This window comes from Elgaria multicarinata, chromosome 3 (assembly GCF_023053635.1).
Source record: "Elgaria multicarinata webbii isolate HBS135686 ecotype San Diego chromosome 3, rElgMul1.1.pri, whole genome shotgun sequence".
Taxonomy (NCBI): Eukaryota; Metazoa; Chordata; class Lepidosauria; order Squamata; family Anguidae; genus Elgaria; species Elgaria multicarinata.
This window is the reverse complement of record NC_086173.1, coordinates 53,364,398-53,390,577: the sequence shown is the minus strand read 5'-3', so window position 1 is coordinate 53,390,577 and position 26,180 is coordinate 53,364,398. Positions and strand designations below refer to the sequence as shown.

Below are 26,180 nucleotides of genomic sequence, written 5' to 3'. Positions count from 1 at the left end.
AGAAGTGTTGGGGTTTCCTTTATCCAGTGCAGCTGAATGTAAGGGGAAGTTCAAAACAAACCATCAAGCAGAACAAAACTGTATTAATCTTTTAAAAATAGTGTTTAGGTTATGCAGTTTGTGTAAGTGATTCTGTCCGATTTGCTTTCATTTTGGTGCTTCCAAGAAGGACATTCACTGGCCTTGTCATGTTCTTGCTCCCAGAATTCTCTGCTTGACGAACAGAAGTCAGTAATGCAGAAGTGTGCCGAAGAGCGCCGTAAACTTGCTGCGGAATGGTCAGAGCTCCATACCCAACAGAGGCTGAGCAAAGAGCGCACAGAGCGGGAGGTTGACCGGGCCCTGCAGATTGACTCGCAGAGAGAAGGGGCCATCATGAGCCTTGCAAAGGTAAAAGCAGGGAGCTGAAGCGGGAAGGACGACGACTAGAGCGCCGATGGCGGAAAACTCGACTTATATCCGACAAGACACGACATAGAGAACATCTTTGTTCTAATGGGCTGGCAATACGTGCAGCAAAGAAAGCTTTCTTCTCTGCCCGCATTGCGTCTGCGAATTCGCGTCCAGCTGAACTGTTCAGGGTGGTGAGAGGTCTAACGCAGGCACCTTCACCCCTGAACCCGACTTTAGAGCCTTTGGTAGTTTGCTGTGATGCCTTTAATGGTCATTTCACAGATAAAATCTTTTGGATAAGAGCCAACTTAGACACACTCATTATAGCAGAAGCTGACAATGGAGTGTCCAGCAACTCCGTGAGCAGGATTACACTGGATCAGTTTCAGTTGGTGAGTACCGAGGACGTGGACAAGCTGCTTGGAAGAGTGAGGAAGACGACTTGCCCTCTCGATCCCTGTCCTTCTTGGTTGGTCGCCCAGGGAGGAGATACAGTTAGATTACAACTACAATGTATTATTAATGCATCTCTCAGGGAGGGGAGTTTTCCATCGTGTTTAAAAGAAGCAGTGGTACAGCCACTTCTAAAAAAGCCCTCCCTGGACCCTCTGGATCTTAACAACTATCGACCAGTATCAAATCTTCCATTTCTGGGCAAGGTGATCGAGAGGGCGGTTGCTCACCAACTCCAAGCAGTTTTGGATGACACAGATTTTCTAGACCCATTTCAAACTGGCTTTAGAGCAGGATATGGAGTTGAGACCGCCATGGTCGCCTTAGCGGATGATCTACGCCTGAGTATTGTCAGGGGGAGTGAGTCCCTGCTGGTACTCTTGGACCTCTCAGCGGCTTTCAATACCATTGACCATGGTATCCTTCTGGATCGCCTGAGGGGATTGAGAATCGGGGGCACTGTCCTTCGGTGGTTCCAGTCCTACCTCTCGGGCAGGTTCCAGATCGTGATGCTTGGGGATAGCTGCTCCTCAAAAAAGGAGCCTGCTGTGCAGTGTACCGCAAGGTGCCATCCTTTCCCCAATGCTATTTAATATTTACATGAAACCGCTGGGGGAGATCATCTGGAGGCATGGGGCGGGGTGCTATCAGTATGCTGATGACACCCAAATATATTTCTCTATGTCTTCAACAACAGCGTCAGCTAAGGATAGTGTGTCTCCTGAATGAATGCTTGGAGGCAGTAATGGGCTGGATGAGGGAAAACAAACTGAAGCTGAATCCAGACAAGATGGAGGTGCTCGCTGTCAAAGGCCACAACCTGGGTTTGGAGGTGTGTCAACCGGTTCTGGATGGGGTTACACCCCCCCTGAAAGACTGTGTTGGCAGCTTGGGGGTGCTTCTGGATCTGTCACTCCAAATGACAGACCAGATAGATGCGACTGCCTGGAGTGCCTACTATCAGCTTCAGCTGATACACCAGCTGCGTCCCTTCCTAGAGTTGGAAGACCTAAAGACGGTAGTGCACGCACTGGTAACTTCGAGGCTCGACTTCTGTAATGCGCTCTACATGGGGCTACCTCTGTGCCTAGTCCGGAAACTTCAGTTAGTCCAAAATATCGCAGCCAGGCTGGTCACTGGTACACCTAGGGGTGACGACATTACACCAGTTTTAAAATCTCTTCACTGGCTGCCGATTAGTTTTCAGGCAAAGTACAAAGTGTTGGTTATTACCTTTAAAGCCCTACATGGTTTGGGTCCAGGCTACCTGCGGGATCGCCTTCTCCCATACAATCCGCCCCACACACTCAGGTCCTCTGGGAAGAATCCACTTCAGCTAGCAAAAACTAGATTAACAACTGTTACCCAGAGGACCTTTTCTTCCGCTGCTCCCAGACTGTGGAATGGCCTGCCGGAGGAGATTCGTCAACTTGACAGTCTTTTAGAGTTTAAAAAAGCAATAAAGACTGATCTATTCCAGCAGGCCTATCCAGTGAAATTTTATAATGTTTTCAGGATGTTTTAATCATGTATGGTATGTTTTAATTCATTTTAATGTGTATTTTATATCATATTTTTATACTGTTTGTTTTACACTTTGAATTGTTTTAGTTTTTGTGAACCGCCCAGGGAGCTTCGGCTATTGGGTGGTATAAAAATGCAAATAATAATAATAATAATAATAATAATAATAATAATAGGGTTTTAATCTGAGCTGACTTAGTTCTGCAACTTTCTTTCAGTGCCTCAGCTCAACCCTGGAAAGTATGGAGTGAGGGGGGTGGGGGGAAATGGTGTTGGGAGAGTCTAAGAGGCTATTTAGGTAATGAAGCAGTGGCTTATGGAGTCCTGTCATTTAGAAGCTAATAGAAATAACACTGCATGAATGGCTTGAGACAGGTGAGGAACACCTGGCCCTCCAGGTATTGTTGGAGTGTAACTCCCATCAGCCCCAGCCAGGACAGCCAAAGGTAAGGGATGATAGGAGTTGCAGTCCAACAGCATCTGGAGGGCCACATGTTTCCATCCCTTGATTAATGGTACAACTACAAATAATGCTGATGATCATTATAAGTCCAGCTCGGTTTACAATGTGGGGGAAAAATCAGTATAGGCATAAAAGCATAAAACACAATATTCAAGTTAACTAAAATTAATTTTCTCTGGTCTGAGCAATATGGTAGGTACCTAGCTAGATGGTTCTGATTCATTGCAAGGAGCTGCCTTATATCCTGTTCACAGATATACAAGAGAGCAAATTTCTGGGACTCTTTTTATTAGGAACAAGCGGACCTGAAAATCAAAGCTAATGAATTGAGATCCAAAGAGGAGCAGTTGGCTAGAGATCGAGAAATCTTGGAGCAAGAGAAACAGGAGCTGAGACTGGAAAAGGAAAGAGTTAATGCAGCAGCTTTGCACATTAAGCAGAGGGCAGACGAAATCAACAGCATGAGCAAGGTAGGAAAACCACCTTTCTCCCTTTATATGTCTGCCCTATTCATGCTAGGAAAGGCAAGAGAGGAGGTGGAGTAAGTAGACCCCAAGAGCCAAAGTATGGATTTTGCTTCTGAAAGTCTAATTTCTAAATCATAGAGATGTTGAGGCCCACTTTGGAAGGAGAAAAGTTGAATAGAAATCATTGGTGCTGTCACCTACTCCTTGGAAAGCTGAATTAAGATCTTGTTGATCAAGATCAATTTTATTGTAACAAAGAACAAGGCCATGGAATATACTGTGCCTAATACATGACGCTCATTGAATACCCTTTTTGTTGTAATATAGAAGTTCTTGGGAGAGAGACAGCAAATAAAGACACAAATTAAAAACATCTTTAATTTATTTATTTATTATTACACTTAATTTATTTATTATTACATGTTCTTTTAAAAGCTAGAGGATGAAAGGGGGTGTAAACTGGTAGGGGGGTTAAAACAGTAAGCTGGGGGAAAGAGGACAAGGTGTTTGAAAAGTCAATCAGAGGGGGAGGAGCAAATGGAGAACAATATAAAGGGAAAGTGGGGAGTAATAGCAGTAGTGAAATTAGGGTAACTTTTGAGGTTTGGGTTACAAGGGCAGATACTTGGTAGGTGCTATAAAACCTCTGACTTCAGATAAGAAAGTTTGGGATTCTAACTGAATATAATGTTGCTAAGGCATTGCTTTAATGGCAGTTCTGCACAGTATTTTATATAGCCCTACATTCCTTGTTTAAAAAATAATAATCCAGAAATGCCCTCCTATATCCTTGTTTGTTTTGGAGGGGACCCTTAAACCACACTTTCCTGATTTAGATGTCAAAGGAAAATGTGGTTTAAGAAACCATAGTATCTTTACTGAAGCCAGGCATGTGGGGGTGGGGGAATGCTGGATATACAAGCACAAGGTTCATTCCTGGTCTCATAAACCATGGCTTATTGGACCAAGATTGTGATATTTGAACCAGGCCATAGTGCAAATCAAAGATGTGAAAACAGCAAGGAAATTTTCCCGCAATATGCGCAGGATGAAATCTATTTTACCACACTCATCAGTGAGGGAGAGGCACTCTGCTGATGCTTAAAAGTACTTGCGTCTTGATTTATGTCAGGTTGAACCCTAACACCGGAAATGGGTTCCAGGGCAATGCCCTGGTGAGCTCTAGCTCAGATCATATCCTCGTTCTTTTTCCTTGTGCTGCACAGTTATCCTCCGAGAAGTATGAAGATGGGGAGAGAGCCCTCCAGGAAGCAAGGAAGGTGGAGTCCGAGCATCAAGGAAGGCTGCGCGTTGTGCAGCAGCAGATGGAACGGCTCAAGCAGCAGGAGGAACATCTGCACCAGGTAATCTCTTCTGAGGTGTTGAAACAACATTGTTCCTTGCGTGCCACCACCTTTGTCAGCCTCGGAATCTGGGGTGATTTTAATATTATAACCTGCCACATCTTGTGGGCTCAAGGTGGGCAACAGCATTCCCACACATAAAATAGATAAGAAAGAAATAATAGGAAGGATGGGTGGATAGTCGGAAAGGATGGATGGCAAGGAGATATATACCGTATTTCTTCGATTCTAAGACATGCTTTTTTCCACATATAAACATCTCTAAAAATAGGGTGTGTCTTAGAATCGTGGGTCGTTTATTATTTCTTAGAATCATAGCTTTTTTTCTGTTGGTACTGAAATTAGTGTGCATCTTACAATCGATGGCGTCTTAGAATCGAAGAAATACGGTATATATATATACACACACACACACACAGAGAAAGCACTAGTGTATCAGAAACAACTTCTTAAACAAATAATGCCCCTGGACACAGCTACCACTTGCTTTTTTGAAGCACCTGAGCTGGATCAGGACTGCTTCCTATACTGGCAAATGACAGTCTACCTAGTAATTTGGAGACATATAGCAAGTTTAAAAACTGAGCCCATACAAAGCATGTTTGTTGAGCATGAGGGAGTTGCAAGGTAAAGGTGACACAGAGCCTCCTACTAGTGTTTCTCTTTCTTTCTCCTCTTGGACTGGGCCAGGAACGTCTCAGTTTGTCTCATCAGAGGAGGCAACTTGAACAGCTGCGGGTGGGACTTCCAAGCAATCTACTGCTATTCCAGACCACGCCCCAAGTGCCACTGTCGTATGCTCAAGCCAACGTAACCTCCAATGCGCACTGTAAGTAGCTACACAGACACAAACAATCCCCTCAGAGGGTGTGTTCGATGGAAAGAACCAGGGTAAAAGTGCAAGTTGCTAATTCCATGTATCTGAGTGGGCCGTTGGAGGAAAAGGGAGACGGCCCTGCCATTGGCTACCTAGTAAACTTCACTGAGCAGGGATTTGAGCCTGAGGTTTCCCCATACAAACAATTCAAGCCACTGCCCAGCACTGGCTCTCAAGATATAGTCTTAAGACAGAGTACTAATAGGAAAAAATTGACTTGAGTAAATAATGCTTCCATAGCTTCATTAAAATTAAAGACTGTATTGTTTACTGTACTTGATTTCCCCACCCCCCTTTCTGAACTAAGCAGAGTCCTGAAGCTTGCTTCTCAAGTAACCAAATGACAACATCAAGAAACAGAAGCAGGGCTCTAAAACTATATTCTTGATCCTCCGATTTACTAGTGAAAAGAACATCAGAGCCATTGCTGGTTCAGACCTTAGGCCTATTAAGTTAAGCATTCTGTTTCTCACAGTGGCCAACCAGATGCCTATGGGAAACCTACAGGCAGGACATGAGTGCAGTAGGGCCCCCGCCCCCCGCAACTGGTATATAGTCGTCATGGTGCTTCCAGTACTGGAGGCAACATATAGCCATTGTGATGATTAGCCATTGAGAGCTTTATCCTCCAAAATATGCCCCCTTTGATAGATAAATGTTCCTTTATAAAAGAACAATGGACTCATAACATTTGGGGAAGGCAAATTGATTGAATCTGACCTGATAGTTCTGCTATCTTCATTGAAAACTCTTTCTCTCTTTCCCATGTGAAGTATATGTAACACATGTGCCTCGTTACTGTTTATTTTCTTCCCAGATTTGCCTCTTCCTGTTCCTGATCTAGCTAAAGTCAACCCTGGCAATACTGCAGCTTCCCAGGTCCTCCCAAGGTCAGGACCAGCAGATCTCTATGCCAAACTTGTGCTGCATAAGCTTACAGCAGAAAGAGTAAGATACCCTTTTCCATCATTTGATCTACTGTGGATTGGGAACATTAAATCTGCACTGAGCTTGTATATCTGTCTTCATGGCTTCATTCAACTTTTATTTCAGCTCTTAAGTATTGCATGCTTGTTTGAATAAGAGCTCTGTTTAGCCCACAAAGTTTGTGTGAACTTACTGACATAAGGTGGTAAATGGAAGTAGAAAGGGAGCATCATGACTATGAGACCCAAGCATGCAGTCTCTGCATGCTTCCACCAAGGGACCTGTGGTTCACTAATGCTATCTTCCTCCACTTTTCTTCATGTTTGTGTGTGTGTGTTTGTTTAAACAGGATCATGATTTCTTGGAAGAAGAGCAATTCTTCTTAGAAACCTTGAAGAAAGCTTCGTACAAGACTTCATTCCAGTCAGTATGAGAGCAGATGAGTCCTGGAAACAGCCCTGTCTGGATAGGAGTTTTCTCCTAATAAAGCTGAATTTTATCACTTTGAATGGTTAAAAATGCTTTTGTGGGGTATTCAATATGTAAATAACTGTCAACCTCTACTTTGGCAGGAATTATAAAATGTAAAATAAATCTTTCTTTTAAATTTTCTGTAAACCCTTGCTTTTGCCAAACTTATAGGCTGATTTTGTTTATGGAAGCGCTTTGCTACTTGCTGGCTTTGGAACTTGGTCCTTTTCAGACCGTAGCGTACGCTCTTGTCATATCACATCCCTTCTCACCCCCTAACCATCTTGCATTCCTTTAATGGGGGCCTTTCCCACCATCTGTGAGCCAAAACAGTTCACTGACATTGTGATGCTATACATGCCTACTCAGAAGTAAGCTCCACTGAGTTCGATGGGACTTTAGAAATACTAACTTCTGACTCTTCTGTTCCTCATACATGATCCTACCCTCTGTTTTGGTTTCTACTACATTTTATGATAATGGAGCATTGGAGCAATATGGTATGCAGTAAAAACGGACCATCAACCACATTCTTTTATAATGTAAAAATTGGGCTCTACTCCTTTCTAACACTCAGAAACTATAGTATGTAGTTTAGTATAGCAGAACATTAGAAGCCAATGTGGCCAATGTCTCCGTCAGCTCTAGCTTAATATCTACCACATCTATGCAAATACTGGGCATTTTTTTAAATTACTTGAATCAGTAATTTGTTTCTACTATGAAACTTTAGGCTAAACGTGTTATCTTTCCTCTCTGCTAAAGTATTCAAGTGAACTATTGGGGACAAAAGAGAGCTCTTAAATCTCTTATTTTTCTGTTTTTGGTGGCAGCAGTTACTGCTGTGGTCAAACAAGCTACCTGTTTAAGTCAGCTTTTAACAATCTGACTTAAAGAGGTACCCAAATTGTCACCTGTCAGATTAACCTCCATGCCATTAGGCTGCAAAATAGATGTCCAATTAATCAACAGAAAGCTTTTATAATATTAATGGATAGGAAGGGCAGAAAGAACTTTATATTTTTCGATAATGTTCCATCACTTCTTACATTTTCATTATTTTTTGTAACTGCTTCATGTTCTCAGCAATTGCACTGGTCTATGCTTGCATTGTGCCTGTAGTTTGTTGTTTATGATATAACTGGCACATCATATTAAAGCCTTGATAGCTTAATAAAATCTATAGGCACAGAAAAAAGACCTGTTTAGAGAAACACCCCCCACACCCGCCTTTGACTGCCTTAGATAATATAATTTAGCAGGAGGAGCTGGATGTTTATCTTCATGTGTCACTGTCTACTCTTTTTCATTAGAACTTCCAGCAAGGAGATAAATGATGCTTATTTGGGCTGCTGCTTGCATGATAAGAAACTAATAAAAGCAGTGGAGAGCATTGATTTGATCAGTCAGTATAGAAAATCACAGGGCTTAGTTATTCTTATAAACCTAGAACGGATGAGATGGACAGCAAGAGAAAATATCTCCAATTATACCATGTGTGAGAGTTGAATTCTTCTAAAAAAGCACAGTAATATTAGGAAGTGGGAGGCAACAGCGCTTACACAACTCTGTTGATTTTGATCTGGCCTCTGTAGCAATTGGGCAGTGTTTTTCTGGTCAGTTGGCAACCCCACCATCTGTTTGCTTCTGCTTTGTGTATTTTGGTGTCATTGTACTGACAGAATGCAGGTGAATTTAGGGGTTTCTTGTTTTTTTAAAAGCAAGTGTACCCCTGTCATGGAGCTGTAAAAGAAAAAAGGACTGTCATGTAAAAAGGGGCCCACCTTAACATAGCACAAGCTCACTTGACCAAATGCTGCTCCTTATGTAGCCAAAATGGCACCATCCATGCACAATAGGGAGATATCAGCAGACTTGGGGAATTCCAAGGTTTGCAGAAGTACAAAACCCAAAAAACTTAGGGAACAAAAACTTGGAGGGGAATGCCACTGAATTTGCTTTACACAACATTGTCATCCTCCAGGGCCTCTCCCATTCTTTGCAGCCATTTTATTATTTTTCCTTTTAATAAGGAGGGTCTGGTATCTCTATGAATGATGGTATGAAACTCTAGCGTATTTGTGCAATTCCGCTAAACTATAGCACCACTTAGTGGTTGGGTAATGGAAAATATAGAAGGGGTGGGGGGGGAAACCACAGGAAAAACATGTAAAGCAGCTTATCTTAATCCCACAAAGAACCTGGAAGCAGAAGCTTGGTAAAGTGGCAGTTTAAAAAGCATCATGTAGAACAGCCCAAAACACAGGACAGGTAAGGTCACACTTATTAGTTCTGATAATGCCTTAAGATTTCCCCCCTACCGTGTTCATGTGGGGCCCATTATATTTAAACAAACCCTAACCAAATTGCCAGGGACAACCTATTGTTTGTAGATTTAATCAGCAGCATTTTTTGGTGCTTCATAATATTTTATTTACATTATCACAGTAATCCTTATACCAACAATCTATTGCAGGTACAGAGGGCTGGTGTAGACATTATGTGGTCAATCTATGATTGGATTTTCCACCATTTTTTTCTTGGTTAAAAGAACTTGAATTGGGAGAGATTAATGCCTTTCCTCAAGACACTTTCACTACTTAAATCACCTTCCCATCTCCCAGCTACTATTTAGGAGGGGGGAACAACAGGTACAATTTGGGTGAAATAAATCCTCACCAATTACTGATTCACGCACACACTATTCATGCCTCCCCACACACATACACACACCTGCTTTTGAACCAAAGAGAAATACAGACCTAATTTAGCCCTCAGCCTGACATTGTTAATACAGGATTGTAGTAAGCTTTTCTTAAAATAATGTACACAAAGTACTTTAAGCACTAAAAACAAATAAACCACTCATTGTAGTCCTATGATACTGGCTTGACCAACTCAGCTTCTTAGTGAACTCATGACTAAGGAAGGCTGTTTTGGTTCAGTCTCAGACATACTATACCAACTACACTTATATTCTGTCCTCTTAAGTTGAAAAAAAAATGAAGTACATTACGTATGTCTAGCAAATCAAGTCAGTCAGCCTGTTTTATAAACAGATTCTACTTTCCCACTAGCCAAGTTCTGAATCCATTCTTATTCTACTACTGGCCTCTAGTGGTAAACAGCAAGTAGAACATAATGTATTTGAACCAAAAGCCCCTGCCCCTTTGTTATCTACATTTTTTTATTCCCCCCCCACACTTTTTTATTGTGAATATTAACAAAACAGAACAAAAAATAAATTGTGAAAAAGAAACATTTATATAGGAATATATAATATATATAGGAATATTATTTTTTCCTTCAGATATACTGTTGATTAAAAAAAAAAGGGAGAGATTTATGTATAGGTTTCAAGAAAAGCAGACCAAATACCCATGTATTTATCCACTCGCAAGTCGTGCCTATGTAACACTAGTTCAAATATTGATAGCGTCGTTAAGTTCTCAATCCATTGTGTGACAGGAGGTGAGCATTTGTCCTTCCAACATGTTAATATAAGTCTTTTCACTATCATAAGGGTGCTGAAAATCCATTTGCGCAGACCATGTGTTAACTTCTGAGAAGCCGGTAGGTAATTTAGGAGGACATGCACATCATTCCATATTAAAGATTGTTTCAATACAAAGTTTAGCCTTATTATGATTGCCTCCCAAAAGGGGGCAAGTACTGGACATTGCCAAAACATATGAATTAAAAGAAGTATTGGGTGCATTAGGTCTCCAACAGCTATGCAAGTTAGACAGACCCTGTTGTGAAGTCCAATAAACCCAAAACAAGCTTTTTTGCTGAATAAGATGTAGCCTAAGATCCATAGAAGCTTCAGACAAAGGCTAGGTCAACAATCCATTGATTAGGCAAAAATGTGTGTCCCTAAGTTAGAATGCAGATAACCTAATCAGTGGATTGTTATCTGAATTCTAACTTATGGACGCACATTTAGTCATAAACTCAGGTGATGGCAGCTAAGCAAATCCTATCAAAACCAGAATAAAGTAACACCCTAGCTATCCTAAGCCAATTTCCCAGCCTCATCCCTCCCCCGCCTCTACTTCCCATTACTATTGAAATAGTAGACTGTATTACAGGGTTGTTGTAAACCACTCTAAGCTTCAGCATCTCCACCTGCAGTATGGCAATAATAATACTGAACTACATTGCAGGTATTCATAACCCAGTGTCTCTTGGTATCAGTCCCTTCTCCTACCTGCTCCCCACATATCTGCAATATGGGGATAATAGCAGAAAGTGTTATGGAAAAATAACTGATTTCCCACTACTCCCTTCACCCATCTCTTCTCTCCCCTCTTTCTTCCAGAAAATAAACCTTTTGAAACTGCATCCGGATGCCTTTTTATTTGATTTAATTGGGTTGTAATCCACAATTTTTGTAACAACAGTTTTTAGCTTTGTCACTGCAGACCCAAGTAGCTTTTGTAGCAAAGAATGCCTTTCATTGACCCTGCCATTTGAGGAAAGGCAGGTAACAACCTGAGAAAGTGCTTTCTCAGTGATAGTGCCCTATTTGTGGAATTTCCTTCTCAAGGAGGCCTGCCTGGCACCACCGTTTTCCTTTCGGTGCTTGGCAAAGGCATTTTTATGTACTTCAATGATTTTAAAAATATTAACATGCTGCTATTTATATTTTAGTTATGTATTTTATAGCTTTTTGTAGACTGCTCAAGAAGCTCTGATGAGTGTTATATGGATCTTTTGTAATTTACCAATGATAGGCAATCTGGGAGCCCTCAGATGTTTTGGACCACAACCACCATAATCCCTGATCATTAGCCATGCTGGCTAATGTGAGTTGTAGTCTAAAACATATGGAGGGCACTAGGTTTTAAACTAACAAAATATTTCCACCGAGCGCAGAAAGCATTTGGAAGGCATTTCAAAGATGTAAAATAAATTGTTATCACTCTAACAAAGAAATAATAGTCGAGGCCCCAAAAATATTGGGGGGGGGCTCGAAAAAAGGAAGCACCCCCGGGGTGCTTCCAGATGAGGCTTTATCGCCTCATTATCGCAATTTTACAGGGGGAACCAGGTAACAAGGTATTCCACTCATCTCTCTCCTGCTTTCCTACTACATCTTCTGTCTTTTTCTTTCTTTCTTATTGCATAGAAAAACCCTCCTATTGTTGTAAAGCCTTTTCCTAATTAGGGAAAGGCACAACTAATTCCCAAGACTTCACTTCGAGGCTGGTTATCAAATCTTCCTTGCAAAATAAAACAAACATAAACACGAGTTTTCAGTTGGTTACAGACGTCTTTCCTTTACCTTTCAATTTTTCTGCCATCCCATCCCTATGATGAAAGCTTTAAAAAAAAAATTGCCAGAGAGTTATTGACGTATTTTGCAGCAAAACCAACAAAGAGTCTTGTGGCACTTTAAAGACAAAAGCTGCCCGATTAACACACCTGGGGCTGGGAGTAATCCCCATTGAACTCAATGGAGCTTACTTCTGAGTAGGAATGCAGAAGATTGTGCTGTAAACTTACTGATGAAGTGAACTCCAGTCCACGAAATCTTATGCTATTATAACTGTGTTCGTCTTTAAGGTGCCACAGCGGTCTTCGTTGTTTTAAAAAGGGAGCGTTGTGAATAGAGATTTTGTTTTATTTTTGGCCGTCAGCGAGTAAGCAGGCACTGGCGAAGACAGCCCCTCCAGAGCGACGTCATCCAGAGCGAGCCAAGAGGGGGCTTTCCAGGCGGTGCGACGCCGGAGCCGGCGAAATGGCGGCACTTAGGTTAAGCGCCGTGCTGCATGGAATACGAAGGGGCAGAAGTTTTAGCAGTACTGGTGAGTGGTGGCCTGGCCTCCTCGTCCTAAACAGCGGTGGAATTTAGCTTCTGCGTGGTTAAAGTTCCCTTAATAAACATGCATAGGGAGTGCCCGTTGTACCTATATCTGAAAGTCCAGTGAAACAGCCAACTGCTGTGCAAGCCTATCTGAGCTCAGAGGATGTTTAGAAGAAATAAGCGTCTTCGGTGACCCTTTTAAAAACAACAATATACGACTCTTCTTGGAAATAGCTCTTGTATATGAATACATTAAGGCACTGATGGTATAAAGTTCAGTGATGTGTTACCATTTTAATTTTACACAATTCAGAATTGAAACAGCAAACATAGCAATAAGTCTGATTCCTTCACTTTTTCTCGGGTATATTTAAGCTGCTGTTAGAACAATATCTTTAACGTTTTGGAACATAACATTTCTAAAAAATGTAAGTGTCTCAGTTTTAATATCATAATCGCTTCTCTGTCTGCTGTGTATTTGCAGTGCCTCTTTCCCCACTTCTTGCTCGTATTTCTATTAGCATGGTTTCACTTGAGAGGAGATGCTGAAATGAAGACCCAGCCCTACTGTACCTCTGATCAGACATTTGTAAAACAAAAATATATATTATTTTGTGTTTAGCTGTTCTCTGTAAGCTGGGAGTACCTCTGGGACCAATGCCTAATGAAGATATTGATGTCAGTAACTTGGAGGCATTGGAAAAGTACCGCGTCTTCACTCGCTACTTCAAGGTAGCAGAAAAAGAGAATAAGAAGCCTCACTGGTGGCCAACCTACAAGAAACACATCACTGCTCAGCAAGGTACTCAGTCAGGGAGGACACAAAAGCCTGGTCCAGTTTCTCCCTCCCTCCCTTTGTACTAATAGCCAATTTTCTTCATGTGGAAAGTGCAGTCCTGTTTGTATATATTTGGGAGTTAGTCCTATTCCATGCAGAGGAACTTAGTAAGCATGGATAAGATTGGGCTGTAAAAAGTGGATATACCTTTATTTGGATGAGGAGGTTTGCAGGAAGAAATTAAAAGGAAATAAACAGTGATAGTATAGCTTTGCTTTTGCAGTTAGACTTTAAGAGAAACAGAACTGCCTTTGCTGTTTAAAACACAAAGCAACTGCACTAGAAGCTGAGTGCTTTGTATTGAGATTCTGCATTTCCCCCCATCCATTTTAAAGAGTTGTGTATGTATGCACACACATGCATTAGGATCTTGCTGCAAATCAGAGATTGGGTGACTGCCAAGTCTACTGGGGACATTTTCTACTTACTTCAGGATAGCAGATGAAAGGTTTGCAGGCCTAAGCTATACCATAAAACAAGACATTAGGCTTGACCAGCTTCTTGGGCATTTATGGTTTGTCCATAGCACAATTGTAGGCAGAAAGCACATCGTGAGATTTATTTTGTGTCTCCTCTTTTTTCACCATAGTGGAAGAGGCAAAGATAGACATTGGCCTAACTTCTCATACGCCATCACGGAGAAAAGAACTTAAGAACAGAAAAGCTATACTGAAACAAAATTACAACAGTGTGGAACTGGAAAGTGCATCCCGTCTCAGGACACGTATGTCGGTTATGGTTCCCTCCATACTTAATTCTTTTGTATCTGCAAGAGCTTAACTAATCAGTATTTCTCTGTGCTCTGTTTCTGCTTTCAGTGTTGGTTCCACTTGATGATGTCAAAGCTGAATGGGAGAAAATAAGTGGCCCATATCACAGGCAACGAGTAGCAGAACACTATGGACTATACCGGGACTTGTTTGATGATGCCACATTTGTTCCCCGAGTTCTTCTAAGAGTGGAATACAACCAGGATGAGGAACACATTATGCCAGTTTATCATGGGAATGTCGTCACACCCACAGAGGTATTACACCAAGTGTATGGGTTCTGAGAGAGAATATATCCTTGGTTTATATTTGAGCTTCTTTTGAGAACTGTTTTGAGAAAAATAGGTTCTCTTGAGCAGTTCACAAACTGATTTGTTTTTCCTCAGCCCAATGGTGTTGTCAGGTATAAGTACAAGGCCAGAGGCCTTGTAGAATGTAGGTAGATTTATTAGGAATAGTTATAGAATGTCAAATGTCTCTGCAAGCTTATCTCTGTCACAAATTCCCATGGGACTAGCTTGCTTACTCACAGTTGCGGCCTTGAAGCAGCTGGTTCTCTGGGAACTTGGGAGTGTTTTGGAAAGTTGGGGGCCATGGAAGCATCACCTTAGTGGGTTGTGCCGTCCCGGTCTGTTGGCACATGGGCATGGCTTACAGGTGAGAGGACCTGTCTGTCAAGAGGCTTTGAATAGGCTTTAAATGCTGGTGCAAAGCTGGAAAAGCTTTGCTAGGTTTCATCTCTCAATGCAAGGCCTGAAATCCCTCCTGCTTTAGATTCCATCTCCTCTTGGGACTTTGAAAGCACTCTGAACATGGATGCTTTACTATTTGAACTGTGCCATAAAAAGTACTGTGAGACTTCATAGACTTGAACTTGCTTTTGCTGTGCAATGTGTGTGTGTGTGTGTGTGTGTGTGTGCGTGTGGCCAAACTCAGGTGGCAAGAAAGCTCCCCCGGAGCTAAAGTTACGTTCAGGGGAGTTCTTGGCCTGAAATATTCCTTTCCCTGTGATCATGCTTACCAGGGTCAGCTCAGCGTTTGGCAGGTTGGGATTGACTGGTGCGTGATCTTTTTCTCTGCCTAACTCAGGTGGCAGGGAGCTGCCAGTGCTAAGCATCCTGTGCCTGGGTACTTTACCCTATCCATGATCTTGTTTTGGCATGAGTCATATCCTCATGAGTTACCAGTGTCTGCAGCGTCTGGAGAAGCTCCCTTGGGATGGTTTGCTCAGCCTTTCAAGAATCCCCCCTTTGTGATTGCCTGAAGCATGGAGCCTAAAGCGTTCTGACCATCATTGAGCTTTAAGTGTGTTTTGGAGAGAGTGTAACCATTAAGCCTGTTACCATGAGATTTCCTCAATAAAAGAAGACTCACTGATGTGAGTGTCTTGTGTCAGCATGTGTGAAAGCCAGAGGGAACAGTCATGCGCACGACAGGTGTGTAATACATATTGCTATTAGAATAATGAAGTATTCATGTGTACATATCACATGGAATGCCCACCTTTAATGTAGGCAGACATGTAATTTTAAATACCATTTATAAAAATTTTGATATGCCAATTTTATATTAAAATATCTAAAATGGTTAACAACCATTACAAACATATAATAATGTCAAAATCCAGCAGCAGCAGCACATCACAGTTTGAAATCATATTAAAAAGAGTAACAACAGAATTGTATGCACATATACGCAGAAGGAAATCACACTGGGTCCAGTGGAGCTTACTCCCAAGTAAGTGTGTATACGAGTGTAGCTCGTTAATAAAAAAACAGCAGGCAGCCTGTTGCATACCATTCATGGTAGATACTTCAGCCCCTTATCTCTCAGCTATGACTACCGTTGTTGCCCTAGCAGGCATAGTCTTATTTATTTATTTAAATATTTTAATCCCTTTCCTCAGCCAAAAAGGTTCCGAGAGCAGCTTACACATAATCAGTGAAACAGGACAGTCCCTGCCTGCACAACATACAAGGAAAAAGGAATGGGGATGGAAGAGGGGGTGGAAGTGGTGTTTCAGCAGGCCTGGTGGAATAGCCTACTTGCCACTCTCATCTCCCTCAGTACAGTCTGCTGAAATGGCTGCTGGTGGTGATAGTTGAGGGAAGAGGAACCTCATAGAGGTATCCTTCAGCAGGGCTGCTGAAATGGCTTCACATCGCCTCTTATGTTCTTCCTCCTCTCCCTTCCCTTCTGGAATTGGGCATTGTTCCCCATATATCTTATTGGAGAGACATTTGATGAAGTTGCTTCTATCTATAACCATTTGTCTGTTAACTAATCCTGCTTCTCAGTCAACTTTTTAATTTTTTCTTTTTTAAAAAAAGACAAAAGTCCCTCCTTGGCTACTTTATAGTACATATCAGTTTGATGTTAAAGCACAACAGTTTCTATAATCTTTGCTGCAAGGAAGGAGGAAAGTCAATTGTCTGGTGCTGGCTGGATTGAAAGTAATTGGCAAGCAAGAAACAAGATGAAATGTAAACGCATAATGTTGTCTTAGAAAAATGTTTTAAGCATTTGGTTACCTTACAATCACTGTTGCATTTTCTACTTAGGCGTTTAATCCTCCCAAAGTCTCATTTGAAGCAGCTGAAGGATCTTTATGGACCCTGCTTCTCACTAACCTGGGTGAGTGCAAAAAATTGTAAGGCTATTTCCTTAACAGGTTGTCCTATGTTACAAATAGACCAGTTTTTTCCCCCTGGGGGGCATCTAGTTAGAGTACAGGTTCTACAATGACAAAAGAAACTTGGATTGCAAAAGGCCATGGAGAAGTTGGGTTTTGTCTTGCAGAATAACCTATTTCCCTTCTGCTGAAGAGCAGTTAAACTGAAGTCAAATAGTCTTTGAACAATGCATGATAGTTAGCAGTCTTGGTTAACTTGGCTTTGGTCCTTCCTGCTGTTATAGTGCAGATTGATTTATTTTAAGAAGGATTCTGCAAACCCCAGGAAATGCTTTGTGGTTTTAATATTACGATAGCATTATTTAATTGTGGCCTTAAAATCTCTTGGTGTCAATAGAACAACCACTGCCACAAGTAGGTAATCAGAGGTTGAAATGTTGCTGTTGATTCAGAGTTGGGACAGGGATTACTGTGTGGAATTTTCCCTTTCATTCTTTAACCCAGTTCCTGCTGGAGGCAGGGGGGTGTTCTAAAGAAGAATAGTTATTGGTCAGTAAAAGCACCCTTGCCACAAAAGTTGTTTTTAAACCCATGATGAAATGATGCCATAGTAATATGGGGGCGGGGGGGGGGGGACAAAGGTGCTGAGAGACCTAGAGCTTTTAAAGCCTGGTCATTCTGGGGCAGGCAAAAGGAATCATTTATGCAAACAGAGGGAGAACAGCAAAGAGCCACTACGTACTTATTCAGGAATAATGGTCACTTTATTGAGTTTCTGTACATGTTGTCCACACAGATGGGCACCTGCGTGATACAGATATGGAGTACATCCACTGGTTGGTGTGAGTATTGGCTACTAGTCCATCATTGCATTGGTACCTGTTTCAAAGCTTCTGGTCAACTTGGAGCTGAATCACAATATTCAGCTATTACCATGCTATAGTGCAGAATTCCTAGGTCCAAAATGTCAGCCTCCTAATCCAACACTTACAAAAGAGGCAATAACACCTGGCTTTGCTGCTGCTTCTTTTGACTAGCTATGTGCCTGCTAAATGAGGAAGCTAATGTAAAAACAACCAGGCCGTTACGTTCAAAATAACCTATATTTACCCATGGACACTAGAGTAATATTTCATGAGCGGTCCAAGAAGAAATCTGACACATTGCTGCTCTGATAGAAAAGATATCCTATTTTCTTTTATTATTTTTAAGAGAAAGCCATCTTTCCACTTGAGGTTTAAAATAACCTTTTTCACAAAAAATGAATTGTGTTTATATCTCAGTTCTTGAACTGTCATGACGTGTAGATGAGGGGCGATAGCTTAGTGGTGCAGTACATATTTTACATGTAAAGATCCCCAGTTTTGTCCCCAGCATGTCCAGTTTAAAGACCACTGATAGCAGGTATTGGAGAATCGCTGCCAGTCAGAGTAGACCATAATGGGCTATATTGACCAAGAATCTAATTTAGTAAAATACAGCTTCATATGTTCAAATGTATGTGAAAATAACACCAAGGAGACCAATCAATCTAAGAATATTAAGTTATACAGCAGTGCCTGTTTTTCTCATTAAGCTGGGGAAAATAAAGGGACAAGAGTTTATGGGATAAGAAAGAAAAGCTAAGAAGGTAGTTTATGCAACACATGTAAGGTGGTGATGGGGTTCCAAGTTCTGCACCTTCAAAGAACCCTTCCTACATTGATTGTTCAACGAGAAATGCTTGGACATTTGCCATGGACCCCTGTGGGTTGCATAAGTTTCTGTGTTGTCTCCTTGGATGCAGAATTAGTTTTTGTAGAGTGCTGATGAAGCCTTCTGGCCCTCATAGCAGTGATCCTCTGCGAACTGAAAATACGTTTTAAGACACTCTCAACATTCCTCAGGGTTGATCATCATCAGCAGGCTAGTTCTCTTTCATGGAAGCTTGTCCACCATTCCTCCTCCAGGAATGCAGTTTGAAGCACACTGATTTAGAGCCTTGGCTTCAATGTATCAAGCCACTTTCAGCACCATTTTTACTGCAGTGGCATTGGGGAGTTTCATTTAGAAGGAGGGTAATTCTGTGCCTGTTCAGATCTGTAATGTCCGGCAAGATTGCTTTTGAATCGTATGTTACATCAACAGGACAAACATTCCAGGCAACCAAATAGAGGCAGGCAATGAGATTTGCCACTACTTCCCTGCATTCCCTGCCAAAGGAACTGGATACCATCGCTATGTTTTCCTTCTCTTCAAACAACTCCAGCCCATTGATTTCACTGAAGATGTGCGGCCAACACCATGGTAACGCTTCACATTTTGCGTAGTAATGGTAGAATCATTGGGTGCATTTGTCTTCTTTTGGAAATGCAGCCTATGGCTGATTTCTTAAGGTGGTGATGGGGTGGCGATTGTGCACAGTACAGTATCTTCGGGCTCTTGAAAGTTGGATTAAACAGCACTACAGAAAGAATGATAAGCATAGCACAACCTGAAAAAAGAAGAAAAATTAAGCAGAAATGTGTCCTGAAATATTGAAACCCTTTTATCAGGGAGTACTCTGTGAAATCTCACCTGTTGAGAACAATAGATTCTGTTTGTTCCTTCAGAAATCAGAGTACAAACTGCTGTTATACGTGTCTGTGCCTTCAAAGCCTTTACTACCAGTCATGAAGGTAACCTTCACACAAAGAATTCCTCTGCTCCTGAAATAAATTACTGCCTTTTTGCCTCAATTTAAGGAGCCGTGTAAATTGGTCTTCCCTCTCATCCCTAGAATCTTAGTGCTAAATAACATGCTGACACTTAGGACAGTTTGGTTGACTGAAGACTGCTACCTACACGCTGTTCCCACAGGCAGGAATATCTGGAGGGGTATGAAATCCTGGCTTTCCCTTTGCAGTTCCTCTGTTTCTGGGAAGCAGGGAGCTATATCAAGTCTCCCTCAGCTGAGCAGCCAACCAACACTACTTTTCCGCTAACAAGAAGCTGCTCAGCTAAGGGCAAATCTCATATAGCTCCCTACTTTTCAAGAATTTGTGCCACATCTATAGTTCAAGGTTAAATTGCTTTCTTCCCAAAGATCCTAAGAAACTGATAACTCTTTCTGAGCAGGATGAAAAACCCCTAGCTCCCTCAGACTAGGTGGAGCATTTATTACTTAGCTGATAGGGCATGTCTGTGTTGCAAATCCAAGAGTGTAATCGTGTTGATATGCCCTGCTGTGGGTCTATTTTATTCACTGAATAAAACTGGTGATGGCTTGAACAGGACTGTCATGTTAACAACAGCAAGGATCCATTGCATTTGTGTCCTCTCATTTTTTAAAAACAAGTCCCATGTTATCCAAATGAACTAATTGTTCAATATACAGACCACAACTCTCATGCCTTGCAGTTGCATGCTTTTTAGCATTTGATTTAGTTGTTTCATATCAACTGCTGCCTTTGTTTGTGGATTTTTCTCTCATCTTTTCAGCCACAGCCTCAAGATGAGAACTTTCAAAACATTTGACTTCTACAAGAAACATCAGAATCACATGACGCCAGCAGGGCTGGCATTTTTCCAGTGCCAGTGGGATGATTCTGTTACACGGGTCTTTCACCAGCTTCTCAGTAAGTAATGGACTACACCGAGAATATCTACGATTATGCATTAGAAGCCAGTGGTCAGAACTCCACTATTGTGTGATTGAGCAAGCATGTGATATTTTTCGTGTGCATGCTAAATGTAACACTTAAGAGAATTTACAGACACACATACCCCAACCTCCCACCAAGGTCTGTAAGAGGACTAGAACTCATAAAACAAAGAAGGGGCATTAATTAGACAGCCACTAACAATGGAGCTTTGTAAACCTCTTGCTACATCACTCTGCTTCAGAGCCCAGTTCATGCAACAAGTGATGAAATAAGATGGTGGAGAAGCATCACAAGCTCCTATAATCTCGCACACAGATAAGCAGAACTGAAACTACAAGCGGGAACAGTTCTGTGAAAATCCCCAGTGTCAAGTGGGCCTTTTGTGGGGGCAGGTTGCTGAGAAAGTCAGATTGCTAGAATCACCGTGTGACGAGTACAGGAATCACCATGTGACTAGTGCACTCTAAATTGGCTTCACTTGCCCTTGGTATCATCAGCGCACGACTAAATCTGGCTACATAGTGTTATGATGTCACCATATCTAATGCATAATCCCTGATTGGCTGGAATTACTAGAGAATGGATGGAACAAGAAAAAATATCACCAATGCAGCAGCATAAAGAGGAAAAAGTGGTTCTGAATAGCCACAAAATGGTAAAATTAAGAGTTTTTCCAAAGCGGAAGGTAGTCTTTCAATTGCTACTTCTAACATGAACAGAAAGTTAGGCTCTGCCCTACAGTGGGCCTCCTATGTAAAACATGGCCTCCGCACAATCAGACATTTGGTTGAGTTCCCCTACCCACTCTGAAAGATTATCTTGCTGGTGGCTAGAAGGGGCTTGCTTTTCCACTATGTTATTTTAGTGATGCATCTTAGTGAGTGTATGAACAAGGGCAAAGTCTCTAGCAGGAAGTACTTGTGTATTTTGGAACTTCATCGCTTTGAAACACCAAAGCTAATATTCTTGTGATTTTAACAGAACTACTAGATCTTATATTTGGGCTGTATTCTGACTGGTGCTGCGGTTTTAGACACCATTTGGCTTTATCTACTGTAATGAATGCTGCTCTGTAGTTATGAGATTGAAATGATTTAGCCCATAACATTTTAAAGTTCATTTAAAGCTGTCTATCCCAAAACACATGGAAGCTAACAAAATGTGGCTGTGGACCAACATCTGCCTATGGGTAACTAGTTTGGAGCTACTGGATGGACTTATTTGCAATTTATTAGGAAGGGTATTTGCATTCTGTACAGTTATCTGCACCAGGAAAAACTAGAAAGCGTTAAAGAGAGAAGACAGTGCAACTGTGCTGTTAATGGGCCCCTGGTCATCTTTTCCATTACAAATAAGTGGTGTCAGAGATGGAGGATGCTTAAGGTTAGCTGTTTGCTGCATTTTTAAAATTTTGAGCAGATAGATAACATATGTTATCGATAAGATGTGTTAACATGCTTTCTGCTTCATGCAGACATGAAGGAGCCAGTGTTTGACTTCGTGCGGCCCCCCAAATATCACCCCAAACAGAAGAAGTTCCCACACCGCCAGCCTCTAAGGTATCTTGACAGGTACAGGGACAGCGATGAGCCCACTTATGGCATTTACTGAGGTGCCTGACATTTGCCTTCTCAAGGAGACCCTAAACAGAGCAGCCACTGTGCAACAAAGAGTCCTTCTGAAGAACAGTTCATGTGTCGGAACAGGAAATTGAAGTGTAAGAGCCACAGTTGGATTTAATTTAAATCATCACTCTTACCTACCACTTAGAAGAAAATGTTAGAAGATGTGTGAAAGTGTTATGAATGGATCCATCCTTGCAGTGAAGAAACAGCCTAGCTGTGCCAACATGTCTAGGACTATTTAGAAGTTGAGCTCCCCCTCTGCTTTCTCAGGAGCCAAATTGTTCCAAGCAAGGCAATTTGTTTTGTTGCTAAACCATTGCACCATCTCAGCAAACTACTCTCACCTGAATTGGATTGGATAATATATAAAATGTTGCCAAGCATTCATTTGCTACTGAATGCTGGACTGTGTTTTTTCCGCAATCTTTAATGTATGAATAAACATGCTTTTAAAATCATACTGGAAAGTAGTGTTGCATTTGAGGGCTTGGGAAGGAGCACATGGGAGCAATCCCAGACATCAGTCTGCTGATAATGTGTAGTATATTATTATAACGTCAGAGGTTGTGGTTGTTATATTTATTTGTTTTTGTTTATGTATTTATTATAGTACTTTTATCCTGCCCTTTAGCCAGAAAGGCTCTCAAGGCGGCTTACAAAAATATTTCTTAAGAGAGTCCCTGCCCACAGGCTTACAATCTAAAAAAACATGACACAAAAGGAAAGGGGTTTGGGAGGGAGGAGGAGGGGGAGCAGCAGCAGCAAATTCAGGCACTTGATTCTTAGTTGCAAAGTTCAACAGTTGCTACCTTTCTCTCTGATGGCCTTAGCAGGAGGGAGGGGGCTCTCAGCTGGAGCTGGACTCAGGCACAATTGAGAGGTGCCTGGCTGCAGCTTCCTTTCCCTCTGATCGCCTCAAGATGGCCTAACAAAATTTAAAACATACACATTTTAAAACCTATGAAACAGGATGATACTTTTTCTACTATTGGAGGGACTTAGTTATGAACTGGTTGATAGGCCATAGTTAACAAATGGCATCATGAACTGATCATGAGATGCTTGAAATAGGCTGCAGAGCTGGTAGGTATATGCTTACATTGTTTGAAGTACAGTAGAAGATAAAACCAAATGAAACTTTGCCATTAGCTTTAGTTCTCACTTCTGACTTCTGTTCATTTGGATAACATGGGACTAATTGGCAAATAAGTGAAGAACTCATTTGACATAATATAACTTCAGTAATTAGGTCTTTCTTTAGTTTTGGAGAGCACAGGATCATCTGTAAAAGAGAAAAAGGTTTCATGCTGGATGTGGAAAGAGATGAGGGAATGAACTGTTTACCTGCTTTTTTATTATGATAGTCTGATTACAAGGCTTGGATTAACAATTCCAAAATACTTTCCAACCATACAACATAATCTTATTTACCAGGCAACGTATTCCTCCAGAGATCGTGAATGTCAAATTCTGGTACTTCATGTTTTTAAGGGAAAGGACCGAAATCTGCAGGAAAGTAGAGTGTAGAAATAGGGTTGTTTTCATAATGGTGGGAAGAAAAGTGGGGTGTGTGTGTGGATCTAGTGCTATTTAACACTTGTAAACTTCTTGAGTCAGGATGGATAATGAGGTAGACAAGTTTGCAAGTGACAGAATTGTTAAGGATGATAAATTCCCAAGCGGACTGGAGAACTTGAAGGGATTCCTCCAGACTACATTGCTTGGGTGACAGGCTGGCTGGAAAATCCTATGTGAAAACATACGCATCAGGACATACAAAAAATACAGACACGGTAAGATCTAAATTGGGATCCCAGAGTCACCCAGGAATAAAAAGCTGAAGATCATAATGGAAAACTCACAGAAATTTCAGCTCAATGGGCTCTACAATGAGAGGCAATTTCAAATGAGGAATTAGGAAAGGAATGGAAAAATAACAAGTTGTATATTATAGTACTCCTATATTTGGTCTAATGTCTATTTGTAATCATACCATCATAAAAGTAATACTATACATCGGGGGGAAACTGTAGGAAGAGGGAAACAAACTAATTGGGAATGAGATCTGATTTGCCAGAGGAGAGCTGTTGCAATCATGCCTTGCTTGTGAGCGCTTCAAGAAAATCTGGCTGGCTGGGCACTACTGAACAGATCTTATCTTGCAAGACAATTATGTTTCAGAAGCGTGTGTGCTGGAGCATTTCATAGCAAATCTGAATATCTTCTGGTTTGTTGGAGTTTATGGTTAAAAGCCAGCACACTTCTTGGCTGGAATGATGTGGAATAACAAGTGCACCCAGAAGAATGCACGATGGAGCAAAGAGTCCAGCTGGAGAGAACAGTTAAGAACATCTAATGCACCTGCAAAAGACTTTGTGCCCCTGGAGAAAACAAACACATTAGCTCTTGGGTGTTGTTGATTTGTTTTGTTTCAGCATATCAATTTGCGCTATTTATGTGCTGTTCAATGTATGTTTTCTGGGCAGCTTACATTAAAAGTTTAAAACAGTGAAATGCAAGAAAAAGGGCATAAAACAAATAAACTTTTTTTTAAAAAAGTCACAAAACCAGTATCAGTAGATGACAAACAGACAACATATTTTCAAAGGCTCTGACTTAAAAATACCTCCTGGAATAAAACGTTTAAAAGTAGGCAAGGATGGAGCCAGACAGACTCCTGATTACCTTCCATTATTTCATAGTTAAGTCACTATCCTGCTCTAGACTTGAGTCCTGGCTCTTGTAAGCACATACAGAAAGCTAGGCAATAGAATAGTCAGTTTGGCAAGCAAATGGTTAAGCAGACAGGGTTCAGTCCAATGAGGGTTTGGCTAAGGCACAGGTGGTCAGAAGTCCCCACAGCAGTCGTAACAGGCAATGAGGATCAGGCAACAGCAGGAGTGGTCAAGGTAAGGAGCAGAAGGTCAAGCACAGTAAAACAGGTACATTACTTGGTACAGAAGCCAGGTCAAGAAACAGCCCAACGGTCAGTACATCCATCACAGGGGAAGCAAGGTAGCAGATACTGAAACTGGCAGAGGCATTGCTTCAAGCAGCTCTCAAGTTACCAGTGAGAGCTGACATACCTAAAACTACTAGAACCCCACCCAGTACTCAGAGGCTTGTCAGATGTCCTCCTCATGAGGAAGGCCCAACTCCTGAGTATTCCTTTTCAGTAAGTGAGCACTCCTTTGCCTGGCAACCATCCTCTCATGCACTTTAAGGCGCCGGCGTTCTCAGGGGCTAGGTGGTGGGTGGCATTTTCCTCTGCAGCTGAACTCTCGGCTTCTCTGGGAAGCAGATTCAAAGGCCTCACCTCTGAGGGTCCCAGACCATCTTGGCTAGGGCCAGGGTCTTCTGAGGGCCAACTGGCTGTGATGGTTCTGGCTCCTCCTCTGAAGAAGAGTCTAGTGGTGGCATGACGTCTGGGACCATGACAGACACCACAATTGAAAAGCACTGTGCATCCCCTCTCTAAATCTCTGCTCGCAATTTGAGACCCTTCAGCAACCATCTCAAGTACGTTCATCTGGCAGAAGGCAATTACTTAACCTAGACTAGGGTTTGAACGGACCCGTGTCCTCTTCAAAAATAGGCAGCAGTGCTTGAAAATACTGCCTTTTAATGTATGGGTGTAGGGGAGAAATTTCAGTCAGGCTACAAAGCTTTTTCACTCCCCCACCCTATTTCTTTCTTTCTTCATTCTTACATTTCTAATCTTCCCAGTTATTGGGCAGATTATGAACAATTAAAAAACTAAAATGCCATATAACAGTTAAAAATATAAAATACAAAAATGTATGGAAAGGAGATGTACTTCATGCCAGCAAATCTGCTTTGCTTGTGTCTTTAAGAGCCTGCTTGGCTGTGTGCCATTCTTTTTTTGCCCAGCCCTCCCTCATGTGAGCTCCTAACTTCTGTGTCAGCCTCTTGGCTGCCTGGTT

At 41.6% G+C, this 26,180-nt stretch overlaps 2 protein-coding genes across 4 annotated transcripts in view; both read left to right on the top strand.

Annotated features, from left to right (window-relative positions):
• Positions 1–7,098, top strand: part of FBF1 (Fas binding factor 1) — a 35,461-nt gene extending 28,363 nt beyond the window's left edge. For all 3 annotated transcript variants that reach the window (XM_063120321.1, XM_063120323.1, XM_063120322.1), the window contains exons 25-30: positions 205–390; positions 3,127–3,303; positions 4,527–4,664; positions 5,355–5,493; positions 6,359–6,489; positions 6,818–7,098. In XM_063120321.1, the coding sequence (XP_062976391.1) occupies positions 205–390; positions 3,127–3,303; positions 4,527–4,664; positions 5,355–5,493; positions 6,359–6,489; positions 6,818–6,901 (855 nt within the window). In that variant the 3' untranslated portion in view covers positions 6,902–7,098. The remainder of the gene's footprint in view (positions 1–204; positions 391–3,126; positions 3,304–4,526; positions 4,665–5,354; positions 5,494–6,358; positions 6,490–6,817) is intronic.
• A 5,553-nt stretch (positions 7,099–12,651) lies between these two features.
• On the top strand, positions 12,652–22,694 carry MRPL38 (mitochondrial ribosomal protein L38). The gene is made up of 9 exons (XM_063120320.1): positions 12,652–12,749; positions 13,371–13,550; positions 14,176–14,310; positions 14,405–14,613; positions 16,918–16,990; positions 17,785–17,830; positions 19,116–19,274; positions 20,448–20,584; positions 22,086–22,694. The coding sequence occupies exons 1-9, from the start codon at positions 12,683–12,685 to the stop codon at positions 22,220–22,222; spliced, it is 1,143 nt and encodes a 380-aa protein (XP_062976390.1). The 5' UTR covers positions 12,652–12,682; the 3' UTR covers positions 22,223–22,694.
• The last annotated feature ends 3,486 nt before the right edge of the window (positions 22,695–26,180 follow it).

Coding starts and splice junctions, on each gene's coding strand:
- MRPL38 (XM_063120320.1), top strand. CDS start 12,683: ATGGCGGCACTTAGGTTAAGCGCCGTGCTGCATGGAATACGAAGGGGC. Junction 14,311..14,404: donor TGCATCCCGTCTCAGGACAC/GTATGTCGGTTA, acceptor TTCTGCTTTCAG/TGTTGGTTCCACTTGATGAT. Junction 20,585..22,085: donor GGTCTTTCACCAGCTTCTCA/GTAAGTAATGGA, acceptor TGCTTCATGCAG/ACATGAAGGAGCCAGTGTTT.